Source organism: Quercus robur, chromosome 10 (assembly GCF_932294415.1).
Source record: "Quercus robur chromosome 10, dhQueRobu3.1, whole genome shotgun sequence".
Classification (NCBI taxonomy): Eukaryota; Viridiplantae; Streptophyta; class Magnoliopsida; order Fagales; family Fagaceae; genus Quercus; species Quercus robur.
In genome coordinates this window covers 55,667,303-55,682,210 of record NC_065543.1, presented here as the reverse complement: position 1 = coordinate 55,682,210, position 14,908 = coordinate 55,667,303, and the positions used below count along the sequence as shown (strand labels likewise).

The 14,908-nt window shown below is 36.9% G+C and overlaps 1 protein-coding gene across 3 annotated transcripts; it reads right to left on the bottom strand.

Annotated features, from left to right (window-relative positions):
• Positions 1-7,279: 7,279 nt before the first annotated feature.
• On the bottom strand, positions 7,280-14,794 carry LOC126703112 (uncharacterized). 3 transcript variants are annotated; one of them, XR_007647937.1, is made up of 13 exons: positions 14,662-14,794; positions 14,393-14,503; positions 14,157-14,271; positions 13,921-14,057; positions 13,659-13,803; positions 13,175-13,353; positions 11,867-12,104; positions 11,293-11,391; positions 10,982-11,127; positions 10,293-10,400; positions 9,733-9,821; positions 8,298-8,863; positions 7,280-7,900 (listed from the first exon to the last, which is right to left on the bottom strand). XR_007647937.1 is itself a non-coding variant. In XM_050402030.1 (12 exons), the coding sequence occupies exons 1-12, from the start codon at positions 14,728-14,730 to the stop codon at positions 8,356-8,358; spliced, it is 1,944 nt and encodes a 647-aa protein (XP_050257987.1). In that variant the 5' UTR covers positions 14,731-14,794; the 3' UTR covers positions 8,192-8,355. The 3 variants fall into 3 exon arrangements, 2 of the variants coding, with proteins under 2 accessions (XP_050257987.1, XP_050257988.1); XM_050402030.1 differs by lacking the exon at positions 7,280-7,900 and having other exon boundaries at positions 8,192-8,863; XM_050402031.1 differs by lacking the exons at positions 7,280-7,900; positions 13,659-13,803; positions 13,921-14,057 and having other exon boundaries at positions 8,192-8,863.
• Positions 14,795-14,908: the final 114 nt, after the last annotated feature.

The following is a 14,908-nucleotide window of genomic DNA, read 5'->3' as shown; positions in this document are numbered from 1 at the left end:
ACCGTATGGCCAGTTGTCCTGTTTTGTCCTGTAGTGCTCCAGCTAGCATGACTGTTCATCTTCCAGCATGCTTGGCACGTGTGCAGCTTCTGGCGGCTTGCAGCCGCAAGTCCACCCGCGAGTCCCAGCCGCGACACTCTGTTTTCTTGCACACTCTGTTTTCTTGCACACTCTTGAGCAATCTTCACTCTATCTCACTCACTACCCTTACAACAAACCCACCTAAATACAGGGTTACTAAATGCTGAATTACAAACAAATTTGGCACGGAATAAAGGCAATTAGATGGTTGAATAAATTCAACCTTACAATCTCCCCCTTTGGCTATTCCGTGACAAAACCCTAAAACAGACTCTAGACTTAACATGTGAGTTGGGAACAGTTGAACAAAACTCACTCACACCTAACTCTAGAAGCTGTGAAGCACTTGAATCATATGAACATAATACTCCTGAAACACAACAATACACCATGATCATTGTAAGCAGAAAATTATAAATGCATATGAAACAGGCAATAAGAGATCAAGCAAAGATGGAGTTAATAAACAAACCATGGCTTGATCAACCAAGTGAACACCACAAGGTAGTGATCACAGTGCTCATTCACACTTGGAATGAACACAAGGACATACAAGTTAACAAGCACAAGGCAAGACACTTGTATGCTCAACACTCAATCAATGCATAGCACACAAGGCATATGCATCTAGGAACAATCCTACAAGGGCACAAGAGTGACAGTACATAAACCAAAATGCAGAACATTTAGATTAAAGTACTGATTTCAACATAGTATAAAGGCTGCAATAAGCAAGGTACATACCATAAAGCCTACAAACTATGCATAAAACATTAACCCTAAAAGCTTACAAAAGCACATGGGTACAAACCACATTATATTGAATAAAAACTTAAACAATATAAACTAAAAGTGCTTAAAGTTTCTCCCCTTCAAAATGATGAAAAGCTGTGATGCACTTAGAACATATATACTTGTAACCTGAAACACTTGCACAAAACACATTAGACCCTCAAGGTAAAGCAAGTAATAAAGAACAAGTATAATATAACAAGTATAGAAATGGCTATAATGATCACATAGCAAAGCAAATGATCATCTGAACATGCATTCAATGAAGCATAATAGCATAGGGATATATGCATGTCCAAAGTACAAACATGATGCAATGAGAACAACAAAGCATAACTCAAAGCACCATAAAGCCAACAAGAAAACAAATAGAACAAGGTTTTCTAGTTAACACAATGTCTTCTCCCCCTTGGTATATGCATCTCCCCTATGGAAAATCTCTCCCCCTACAAATGTGCATGAGAAATAGAATTTCTCCCCCTAAGGATGTGCACAAGAGTCATATAGAAATGACAAAATACTCCGAAACATTCTCTAGAGTATACTCTCCCCCTTTTTGTCAGGAATAGACAAAGGGTCAAGAAGAAACGAGGGCAAGATATGAAGGTATGAACAATGCTAATGATGCATGAGGGGTGCAAGATGAATGAGAAAATGAAGCTCAAACCTAAGACAAAGTAACATGCTACAAAGCATAAGGTAACCATGACATGCTAGGATGAAGAAATAAGGTAAAGACCAATGCATGACAAGGGTAGCAAAGGTGTGTGCAAGAGGTGGCTAAGTGCAATGCATGACCAATGCATGAAAAATGCACATGTGGGGCAAAGTGTGCAAAATACACAACTAATGAACCAAACATGTTCCTAATGAGGAAACATAAGAAACCCCAAAGTTTGGTACTCATCGGAGTCCAAACAAGCGAGAAAATGTCTAAGAGGCATTTTATCAAACACCTAGCATGCACACTATGAACAATAATGTGAAACAATGCATGAACATCATGAAAACCACCCTTAATACATGTTCTTTCTGCCACAAGGGGCTAACATCCAATGCATATCAACAAAAGAAACCAATCCCATAAAGAAATTTGACAAAAAATAAGTTTTCCCAACCCCAATGATGAAAATCCCAACCAAGAGCACAAAACTCTCCAAAACATAATTTAAGGATCAAAATCAATGAAAAGAGTTTATAATTACCTTAGAGATGTTAATGGATTGAAAAACCATTCAAATTGGTTGGGTTTTGATGTAAAAATATTGAAAGAGGGGTTTTAGAGAGGATGGGAGAGGTTTAAAACAAGTTTCCCACGAAAAAGCTCTTTAAAAAGCTGATTCTGGGCGACTCGCGACTGGCGAGTCGCGAGCCAAGTCGCGAGTGAGCCGCGAAACCTCTCTGTCTGAACTCGCGGCTTAGACTCGCGGCTTGCAAGCCGCCAAACCGACCAGCCAAAACTAGCAGCTTGCTGGCAGCTCACGCGACCAGCCAAAATGAGTGGCCAAAAAATCTGACACTTGTTTTTCAAACCAGAACATGTTTAAACATTGAAAAACAAAGTAAGCACTAAACATAAACACAAAAAGTGATAAAAATCACTTCCAAAAACATATAAAATGATCAAAAATATTTTTGGATTGAACCATATATGATTGAGCACACACACATCACATTTAGACAAGTACAATCTAACAAATGAATGAGACATTCATTAAACATTAGGCATGTGTGTTGTGTGTGTGTATCAAATGTGGAATAGTCCTTAGTCTAGAGTGAAGCTTCAATGATCAATTCAATCAAGTCATACACAACTAGTGCTAAGTCAAGTGGTCTATCTCAATTATAGAAATGAACATATATGACCTCCCACAAGAAAATGATTACATAAGATTGAAGCTTTTCATTTGGCTTCTTACAATTCATATCATTTGATCATTTTGAATCAATACAACTCATTTTGAGCAATACATCTCATTTTTGAGATTGATACCTGAAATTTTTGATATTTCAATTTGATGAACAAGCCTTTGGCTTTTTGGGCATCATACATTTTCATATAAGTCGCTTTCCCTTTTTCCTAGTCGAATACTAGTATATGCGACGGCTTTTGCAGCTCATTATCTCTTTTCATTTTGAGATTTACATTTATTGAGCTCTTTAAGCAATAAAGATAAAAGAGTGGGAAGAGATATAAGCACAAGTCTACGCATGTATCAAAACCAACATGACTATTGACAAATCATTCATGACAAGCTTGAAGATCGATTTACAACAATCACACAAAGATGTCAAGATTTTTCCCACAAAGATATAAGTGCAAAAATAACAAGCTAAGCTCGAAAATGCACAAAGCCATTTGTACAAAGGTACAAGGCCAAACTCACATGTGATATGTGCTCAAACATATACGATCAAACTTTTTGAATTTTTCACTTTTTATGTGGTTTTGGATTTTTACTCACACAAAAATAGAAACATAAAAGTAAGATAAAAAATGAAACAATGCATACAAATAAATGCAAGATGCACAAAATGCATGAACATATGACATTTAATGCATGAAGGGTCCTACAAAGATCGAAAGAATTAGATCAAGGACCAAAAGAGCAAAAGCTCAACCATAGGAACCCTTCCTCATCCAAACGGAATGATTGTTTGGAATGAGTGTCTCAAGAGAAGCGAGACGAGGGTTGGAAGAATGAGAACCGGAGATGCACATAGTCAAGGAGTTAAGAGCATTAAACATTTTCTTTAACAACATGCTATTTTCACTCAAAACCGGTTTACTCTTTTTAGCACTTCCAAAAAGCTCAAGTTTCTCTTTTCTTTTGATTCTTTTAAAAGCATGAAACTTAGAGCATTGAGGTCTTAGATGACCAAAGGCACCACAATGGTGGCAAACAATGCGTTTAGGTCTACTAGGCTTTTTAGAAAGAGATCTAGCAACATTGTTTTGTTCCCTTTTCAACTTGGAGCATTGAGGTCTTATATGACCGATCACACCGCAATGGTGGCAAGTTGGAACAAACTTAGATCCATTCAAAACCTTAGGTTGAGACCTAAACGGAGGCTTTGACTTAACAGCCTTTCTCTCCACATTTTGATTTCTCTTATGTGGAGGAATGTACACCGATTTGTCCTTTAAGGTAGAACACACACTAGGCACAAAATCGGGTACAATAACATGATTGCAACAAATATTTTCATCCTTTTTAACAATAGGTTCAGCAATCAAACACTTGGCATGCATCTTAAGAGATTCATTTTCACATTTTAGATCATCAACAAGTTTGTTAGACAAAACAAGTTTAGCATCCAAGTCCATATTCAAACATTCACACTCTTTCAGCTTTTCATGAGAAATTTCAGCAAGTTTTTTATATTTCTCAACCAATTTGTTGGATTTATTGAGCTTAGCAATCAAATCATCCTTTTCACAAAATAACTTGCTCAAATTCTTTTGAAACTTCTTAGCATTTTTCTTTAAGAGTTTGTCAACACCACCCATAGATTCAAATAACATGTCATCACACTTATGAGGATTAACACTCATAGAGGCAATTTCACAAACACGTGGCATGTTACATTCATTACCAACCAAATCATGCAAAGAGTCATACAAAGCACAATCCATGGCAAATAAACACAAGGGGTCAAGGATCACACTTAGGTATTTAAACCACAACAAGTGTACCCGCTCTGATACCAATTGAAAGTTCAAAAACGTGTATAAACACCCTTGAACGTTTAGACCCCCAAAAACAACTTAACCAACTCAAGCAATATGTCAAACAACAAGTGTGCGGAAACTTAACACATGCTATAATATGAAATTGGTTAAACAACTATCTAAGCCATAACAAAATGAAACCACAGCAGATAAAATAAAGGCAAAGATAGAGAGGAAGGAAGATGCAAACACAAAAATAACACCCGATGTGTTATCGAAGAGGAAACCGAAGACCTCGACGAAAAACCTCTCCGCCGCCCTCCAAGCGGTCAATAATCCACTAGAAAATGTAGTTGGGATACATGAACAGCAATAGACCCTCCAAGCCTAATCTACCCGATGTACCTAAGCCCTCCAAGCTTCTTACTCCAACGAGGTTGCGCCGAACCTTTTTCTTTTCTAGCTTACCGGATTCCGCTACTAGACCGTAGTATCAACCAATGTAGATTGGTTCCTTCCTAACTGCTTCCCAAAGCACCAAATAAACCTTCTCACAGATATGGGTATGGTGAGAAAAGGATTTGGCCAAGAACCTCTCAAGGATGTATCAATGGAGAGGAAGAGAGTAGAGGAATTTGAAGAGTCTCTTAGGTGAAGATTGTGGATGAATCAATCTTGTTTTTCTCTAGGGTTTCTCTCTCAAAATTCTCTCTGGAGGCTCTCTTTCAATCGTGGGTTAAAGGGGTATTTACACTGGAGTGGAGAGGAATGTGAAACGTCAGGTTTTTCCAAAACAGGGGTGGCTCGCGGCTTGACCTCGCGGCTTGACCAAGTCGCGAGATCCAGTCGCGAGTTAACCGTATGGCCAGTTGTCCTGTTTTGTCCTGTAGTGCTCCAGCTAGCATGACTGTTCATCTTCCAACATGCTTGGCACGTGTGCAGCTTCTGGCGGCTTGCAGCCGCGAGTCCACCCGCGAGTCCCAGCCGCGACACTCTGTTTTCTTGCACACTCTTGAGCAATCTTCACTCTATCTCACTCACTACCCTTACAACAAACCCACCTAAATACAGGGTTACTAAATGCTGAATTACAAGCAAATTTGGCACGGAATAAAGCCAATTAGATGGTTGAATAAATTCAACCTTACAGTAAGAGAAACCATTAGTTCTTGGATGAGGTCCTTTTGACCTTCAAAAAAGTTCAGATCATAAAGGGAAATCCTGTTATAGATAGTATAGATAATCAAGACTAAGCTAATCAAGGAAAATTTCATAAAAGACTAATAGAAAAATTTTGGTAACAAATTTAGAAGAGAGATAGAATTCTCCACATGTTATCAAGGACCCAAGAAACTTGTTCACCCATGTTGTATTTGGCACAAAAATATTGTGTTTTGTGGAACAATAGTAATGAAGTGGTTGAACTAGTATAAGAAAATTGATTGACAAAGAAGGTATTTGAGATTCTTAGCTTAGGGGCACTTTGACACTAGTGCTCATAATTCGCCACTCTATAAAACAAGGTCATATGGGACAATAGAATTTGCTTTATGGTTCTAAAAATAACCGATATTTGTAATCACACTTTTAGTTCAGTTAATGAAATTGCCGATTTGTATTGCTTAGACTTGATTGTCTTACATTGGAGGAAGAGACTCCCTTGAAAAGGTCTTAATAGGAGAAAATGAATATCTTGAAAACGTCTCAACATTTTCCATCTCTCAACTCATTCATACACTTAACATTTATGGCCTGTTTGGAAGTTTAAAAAAGGAAGGGAGTAGAGTAGAGGGAGGTAGAGTAATTCAATTACCTTGTTTGGAAGTTTTTTAAGGAATGAGAGGGAGGAGTTTGGAGGGGTTTCAACCACCTCTAACCCCTCATTTTTAATTCCCCCAAACTGGAGTGATTTGGAGGGAGAGTAAAGTAGATAAATTTCCCAATTTACCCTTTCTAAATTAATAATAAACCAATGTTGCAAGTTCATTTTCAAATAAGGATAAATTTGTCTATTTTAATCATTTTCTCTCATTTCCATTCTAATTTTTAAAACATCCAAACAAGAGAATGGCTAATTACTCTCTTCCCCCCTTACTAATTTTAAAAACATCCAAACAAAGTAGAGGGGAACCATTCCCCTCTACTCTCCTCCCCACTACTCTCCTCCCCTCTACTCCCCTCTACTCTCCTCCCTCTCTAAACTTCCAAACGAGCCATTAACTTCAACAACCAACAACCTTCCAAGGTACCGACTTAGCACTAACGTGGTGTAAAGATAGGCCTAGTACTAACCTGGCAGAGAATGGAGTTGACAATGGGGTAGAAATCACGCGACTGGCACGTGTAAGGATAGCAGATGACATGTGTGGCGCATGGATACTTATACAGAAATTTTGATTGGTGCATGCGACCTCCAATGGTGTCGATTCTTCCACCATTGATCAGATTGGCGGGAGATCTTTTGGATGGTGGTGATGGTGAGTTGAATGGAGGCTCAGAGATGGTGGTATTGAGGAAGGTAGTGGTCTTGTAGAGGTTAGTGGCTACTAATAATAATATCGAGGGAGGGACGCTATAGAGTTTTGACGATATGACGACAAGTCAAAGAAGGCAAAGGCAGCGAAGGAACGCCAATGAAGATAGAGATTGATCGTAAACACACTAGGAAGGTTTGAACGCTAGCTCAGATACTGTGTTAAAATTGAGAAGCAATTTATCGTATGTGTGTAAAACTTTATAAGGAGACCATCTTTTATATATGCAGGCAATAATTGTTATACAAGTTAGTGTGCAGTACTAGTGTTGAGCCTAGAGGCCATTAGACTTGTACCAATATTTTAAATGTCGTTCCGCTCTATAAGTATTCTGGCCGGAGTATATTGTCCTAGTACAGGGGATTTTGGTGGAATTCTATTATTTCGTGTGGAATATGCATTCCAAACCAAAAATGTTTTTAACGCTTTCTAATAATTTAAATAAATAAATAAGTCCACTCTCTTTGTCGGACATGACAGCTAGAAAGAAGCAGTGGATAACGAATGCCCTTTCCACCCCACCAGGATGATCCCACTCTCTGTCTCATGTACCAAGCTTCTCAGTTTCTGGCCGCTTTGGTCGTTTCTTCCTTTCTTTTCCAACTGTTATTTTATGTTTGCCATGTATGCTTTATGAATTCTGCTTTACAGTTAATCAATAAATTAGCGCTTACTTATCGAGAGCTGAAAGTAGATGCAGTCAAAGCCAAAGGATAGTGGGTTGGTCGCCCACTACCAAACTTGGGATTGGATAGTTCCGCATGAGCGTGATTATCATGGTTGTGCAGTGGAGCAGTTGTATGGACCAATCCAAACAGTACTGTGAATAGGAGAAAAGTGGATTGAGATTTGAGAGAGTTGCATGTGATGAAAATAAATAAAATAAAAAAGTAAAATGCAAACCAAGCCATCCTCCAACCAACTTTGCATGGAGTGGGCTAATCCATGTTAGGTTGATTGAATAAGATTATGGTCGAAAAACAATAATTTTGTATGCAAGCTTTTTCCCTAAGTCTTTCATGATTTAATTGTTACTATTTCCATTCCTATCTTCATCATTTTATCATCCAACACGATATTATCAAATTTAATCCGAAGAACATGCTAAGACTAGCAATTAAATCTTTTTGCTATACGTGTATTTCCTAATATCAATCAAAATCCTTGACATGAGAAATGGTAAGAACAAGAAAATAGGAAGGAAAGAACCCGCCAACCTCATGGACCATTTTTGCAACGATAACTCCATTATCTACAAAAGCAGCAGCCTTCGTTTCATTTATGTTTCCTTTTTAATCTCTGGAAATTTGGCTTGATTAACTGGCTTGTAGTCGAGCCTTGGTCTGTAGTATCAATGCACTGCGATGGGATAAGAGGCTTCTTCATTGGAACACAGGTATCTATCATCCCACTGCCTGTGTTAATGGGAGAAACTGCTTTTGTTTTCAACTGTCTTGGCACCTCCAGTCTCTCTAAAATCCTTGAAGTTTTTACATCCAACTGCCTATTACTACTTGAAGGCGATAGAACTGATTGATCCAACTTGGGTTTGGATATACAAACTGGAGAAAATATCTTTGGAACTTCATTGACAACCAGCAGCTCCCATTCTTCTGCAATATACGTGCCCGTTTTGTCTTCTTCAATCATATCGAACTTTGACGATTCCTCTCCTGTGAGTTCAACATCTAGTCTTGAAGTGGATTGTACCATCTCTTCTGAAGAATCAAGTTGGGTTAACTTTGGTTCAGAGGGTGCCTCTTCAAATTTAGGAGGTATTGACCTACAAAATTCAAATGTTTGAGGCAGATGTTAGAGGAGCTTTAACCATTTATATAAAATATTTTTGCTGCTAATCATGATTAAAACTGATGAGTGTAGCAAGCTCAGTCCAACACTTCTGTTGACTGCCATGTACTTGGCCAATTCCATTGTATGGGGAAGTTGAAATTATGTAATCAATTTTCTCACTCTAAAAGAGCATGACAGTGGCTATTGTAACATCCACCAAGACAAATTAATTTTGTAAATTTTTCTGTAGCATCTAAGGCACAATGCCAGCCCTAGCATGGAGTCACTACAAAACATAAGGTCATCCCTATATATCTCAAATGACAATGAAAATTTGAAACATTTTATACAAAAGTTCTGCCTGGAATTCCCGATAATTGCAATAAAGCATGTTCAGTTTGAATGCTACAATAGAGACAATAAATCCATAACAAATGCTACAGAAGAAAGTATAGAATGGGTGCATAAGTAAATAGCATTCATCCAACACTAATCGCATCCCTTTCCTAATCTAACAAAAAAAAAGTACAAGCCAAATTTATCACAAAGTTCATATAAACCTCCTACTCATGGGCTTTGTTAAATATTGGTGAGAATTTGCTGCACCAAAGGGTAGGTGATATATTAAACTACTTATTTGATAAAAATAAATAATAATAAAATTATTTAAAAATAAAAAATAAAAAATAAAAAACACACACACACATCTTTGATGTATGTAATAATTTACTAACAAATGGTCAGAATGCTATCCAAACTTTGTAGTCCAGGGAGCTCTTGGAAGAAGAATTTTAAACTCTTAACAGGAGTAATTCTTCCTAAATGCTATGAAGGATCAATTTTGATGAAGATAAAAATTACCCGAATTGTAAGCTTTCTTTAACGAGCATGTTTAGTTTTTGATGGAAGCCTCTCTCGTGCAGCATTGGATCATAGTCTTTTAGTTCAATCTGCAGGGAAGTCAAAGGATGTAAGGAAAAAATGATGATATGCACCCAACTTTTTTTTTTGGGGGGGTGGGGGGGAGGGGGGTTTGGTGGGGAATGCTATTGTGTATCTAGTGAGTTTACATGGGGGGAAATCGGGTACAATACAAAACTGGTATTCTAACTCTTCCATAGATATGAAGGAACCAAATGATCTGTGCAATCACTCTCAGTATCAAATAAAGCAGTCATTAACCTTTTGGTACAGCGTGCAGCTTTTGGTTGCTGCATTCAATGGAAAACCAGAACAATCTTGTCTAATAGTCATTAACAAAACTATGGTCCTATACAGTAACTTCTACATGGGAGGTTTTTTCTCAATTAAATTATTCAGCCATCAAATGGGAAGTTTTTTTTTTAACAATTTCACAAAACTCAGGGGTTCCAAAATAAGAATGCAACCAGGGAAAAAAATTTCTTTTGACAAAATATGACCTTTGACAAGGAGGCTTGAATGGAGTCCTGAATTTCCTTAGTTATTGAAGAAAGAATACATCGATTGAGGTCAGGAACACGAGAGACTTCCTCTGATCCTGCAAGACGCTGCACATATCACTATAATTGGTTAAAATAGATACAAAAGAGAGAGAAATACAGTGGTAGAAAAGATAAGCTAGAATATGCCTTCCTTGCTATATTTATAATCACAGTTATTTAAGAAAACAAATATTTTAGAGGGAAATTACATTTTATTACCCTAAACTATACCCTATATTACATTTGCACCTTAAACTTTTTGAATACATGCTCTACGCCCTAAACTACAACCCTTATTACACTTTGCACTTTGACGTTAAGTTTGCCGTTAACTTGGATGGGAATTCAAAGTTTAGGGTGCAAAGTGTAATCAGGAGTATAATTTTGGGTGATAAAGTGTATTTTCTCTTTTGTTTTTAAGGGATTGAGAAGATGGGTAATTAGGTCTTTTTACGTAGTGTCATATTTTAACAGCCAAGTTAGCGGCAAAACGTTGGAATGTGAAATGTAACAAAGATCATAATTTAGGGTGCAAAATATGCATTCGAAAAGTTTAGGGTGCAAAGTGTAATTAGAAGTATAGTTTAGGATGGTAAAGTGTAATTTCCCCATATTTTAGCCTATAAGATAAGAGGCTTAGTCTTCACCCTGAGAAGCATTGGACCATTGTCTGAAGGTTGAAGAATATAATAACAGTGGAAAGCAACCTCTCTCATGGTTTCCATATTACAATTTGAAGAGCATACCAAACCCTGGTCCAGTGAATGTAGAGCACTACAAAGCCCTTGAAAAACTGCCAAATTATAGTCCAACTCAGACAGATGGAAGAAACATGGAGGTCATAAAGAATTGGTGACAAATATATCCATGATAAATCAAAATTGAAACGTCCTATATTAAGTCTTTGATTAAGCATTCATACTGCAATTAAATACTCAAAGGGCTGCCTTCCACTCACCTTGAGCATTCAACTCTGACTGATCAATGTCATCTGAAGCAGCTTCTACCTCATGGCAAGTTGATGGAATTACGAAATAGGAATCACCCATTATACTGCCTGTGTCAAATAGAAAGAGATAATTTACAGTAAAAGCATGATATGGCCATTACAGAGGAGATATTGAAGTAACTTGCTGTCTTGAATCTGTATCTCATAGTGAGTGCAGTGTACTACACCACAATAATGGTGTTGAATGTTTGCCATCAAATGCCAAAGTAGTAATGATATGTAACTTTCAGTACTGTTTAGAATTCATACTTAATTGTCGGCGGCAGTCATCAATATGTAAGATATGCAGCTTATGTGTATATCAGAGTAGGTACAATCCATATGGGTAATCTTCTATAGCTGAAACCAAGCTTAATTATCAAAATTCACTTAATACTAGCTTTACGTGTTCAAGCACAATTCCTTACATCACATGAAGCAGCCCCTACAACTGATGTTGCAATTTAATTAAAAATACAAGCATCTATAGAAATATGTAATGAGCACAAGAACTGATGGTACTGTTAAAGAGCTTAAGATCTACCTTCACTTAGAGACCCCAAGCTAATCCGCTCAATAACATGGAAGTCAATTGAAGCAATTCGCTGAAACTTCATAGAGCTCTGGAATGACGGCAGAAACAGGAGCGTTTTTTCTCCAACCTTCACTGAGCTTTCTATCACATTGCATGTTTCCAGACCATGGCCAGTGACTGGACAAGAATATCCATGTATCCTGTTTCTTATGCCATCTTCTAACAGCATTCCATGACACCTGCATGTCTATACAAGGTACCGCCAATTACCAAAATGCTAGTTTTTCCTTGAGGTGTGAAAGTGGTAAAACAAAGAAAGAGGAAGAATTGTTGAACAAAAATATATATAGATTAATGCCCACCATTTTCCTTTCACAATATATAATGTAGGAGCATACTGGCAAAATATATCATCAATTAAGATATTAAAATGGACAATAAAAATCTCTTAATCAATTTTGTACTATAACTAGAAACTTAAAGCATAGATATCACATTATATAGCCATCTTTTGCCAGTCATGCTCTTATAAGGTCTAGAACTACTTATTATTAACAAACTAAAAGTCCCTAGTCTTCAACATTACTAATGTGCTAGACCTTTTAATTTCAGATCATAGTCTTTTTCTGCATTTCTCTTGTATATTTTCCAGAGACTACAATTGTGCCTTTGTTACAGTTGTGCCTTTGTGTGCTAAATAAATCATTGCTTTATCAAAAAAAAGTTTCTGAACATGATTCCCCCTCATTGCTGTCCAAAAACACGATAAGCATGCTTGTTAGCCTTTGAAGTATTTGGCAGCCCATCACACCACTTACCTCATTATATTGAGTTATTGTTGACACTGATGCAATATGTTTATGAAGCAAAGACAATTTACGAGATTATAACCTGTTCATAAATCAGAACTGTATGTCTTTTTGAACTGCTTTCCCTGTTTTCTGTTGAAATTTAAATAGTGGTAAACCAGATTTTAGGATCAGTTTCACTGACTGAGAATATCAAAGATCTTCAGACCCAATGCTGGGACTCAATTGTTCAAAGTCAAAATTTCAAACTTTACTCTAAAGGTACTTAAAAAAAAAAAAAATACAAGTACATAGAATTCAGAAAAGAAAAAATTTTCCTTCACCCATAATCATTTGGTGTCTTGAGATATATGTGATGCTTAGCTTGAATTATCTACATAAATATGATTTCTTTCAACTTAAGATTTTCTCAATTTTCTACCAAAATCGCAATTAAGTGGTTCATCAACACAAATGATGTATGAATGAATATTTTAGAATGTAGACAAAGTAATTGTAATATATATACCTGACAGGGACTGAACCCATCAACTATTTTATTGACAGATATGTACAAGTTGCAGGAGATCTGATTCATCGATCCTACAAGGTTGGTCTTAAAGAGAAAACGAGCTTGTAATGGTTTTTCCATGTCATCCTTTAAATCCTCTATCCATTGTTTAACCAGGCCATGCAACACTCTGACATCTGCAAAAGTTTGTTAAATGCTTAACATAAACTATACACCACATTCCCCTTCAAATGGCACCCTTGACCTAGGCTATATATTTGACAATGATCCACGAACAGATGGAAAAGGAAAACTATATTAATTGCAACAAGCATATATTGGAGCCCAGTCATGAGGTTCTTCAACTAAAAGGTTAAGCAGTTTGCATTAGTAAGTAATCATAAACAAGAGAAATCATTCTTGGTAATTAAAGTGGAGCATCCTAGGAAGAAATCATTCTTGGTAATTGCAGAGAGAGAGAGAGAGAGAGAGAGAGCTTAACTAGGAAGATAGGTTTGAAGGGAGCAATTATCGAGATCTGAGATGGATCTGAGGAAATTGCTGACATTTTGGAGTGTATCAGTGAGATGGCCTGATTTTTGCTCAAATAACAGAAATTCAACAGAAACACACTTGTCGGCCGCATCCTAGGAAAGGAAAAGCCAAAATAATAATAATGACGATTGAAAGGTTAAGAGCCACGAAGATACGAAGATAAGGGGAAAAATTGAAATGTTAAAAATATTTTTTAGGCTAAGGCTAACCATGAGAGATTTTTGTAAGTGAGAGTCTACATATTGTGGAAAGCAGGAGCTGAGGACTATGACTTTCCTCACGATATCTTTATCAACTCCCCAGGAATATAAAACTTGATCACTCAGGATGTTTGAAAGTTTTAGATCTGCTAGGAGTGGTACAATTAAACCAATAATTATAAGCAATATATATATATATATATAGAATAAACAGTATGAGAAAATAGAGCTTTCTAGTTGCTAACCCCCGGGATCGTCGATTTCAGGAAGAAAAGAATCGGTAGGCAAGTGATTGACAGCATGGTGGAAGTCGCGTAGATCGAAGTTCCCTCTAGGACTGGGACTGTAAGCGATCTTCAGCTGTTTCCGAAATACAACAAACATGTGCAGTGCAGTGCAGTTGATTGCTTTTCAAGTTTCAAGTATGCCAAGAATTACTAGTATATAAAAGAGATGAGATGAGTAGAGTGTAGTACAGTACCTCATCAGAAGAAGAAATGCGATTCCTGAACACGTAGCACAACCCAATCTTATCTCTCAGACTCTCAGATTCCGACGAAATGGCGTAGAAATTAGCTACCTCTAGTAAGGACTGACAATTTTTGTTTTGACAAACAAAATTTAAAATTCATCAATCAATTAAATTAGCTTTCAGAAAGGAACATTTAAAATTTGAAAGAGCGAAAACGAACAATAAGCGAAGCAATCGAGAGAGAGAGGACGGTTCCGATTGGATTGTTTTACTTTTACCTGCTTTACGTCTCTGAGCAACTGAGGAGGTAAGCTCCGCAGATCAATCACAAAACACACCAGTACCATTTCCTTCTTCTTCTTCTCTCTCTCTTATTTGGCGCGAAATTGCAAATAACTGCCTATTGGGGAATGAAATGACGTTGTGATACAGAGGAGAGTTTATAAAGGATACGGGAAAAAATTAAAAATTAAAAAATAAAAAATATATGTATATATATATTATTATATACACATTTTATCATGT

Excerpts from the sequence above, each read along its gene's own strand:
- LOC126703112 (XM_050402030.1), bottom strand. The coding sequence starts at position 14,730 with ATGGTACTGGTGTGTTTTGTGATTGATCTGCGGAGCTTACCTCCTCAG. Across the intron at positions 11,392-11,866 it reads CTTGGGGTCTCTAAGTGAAG|GCAGTATAATGGGTGATTCC; the intron begins GTAGATCTTAAG and ends TATTTGACACAG. Across the intron at positions 10,401-10,981 it reads ATGGTCCAATGCTTCTCAGG|CGTCTTGCAGGATCAGAGGA; the intron begins GTGAAGACTAAG and ends TGATATGTGCAG.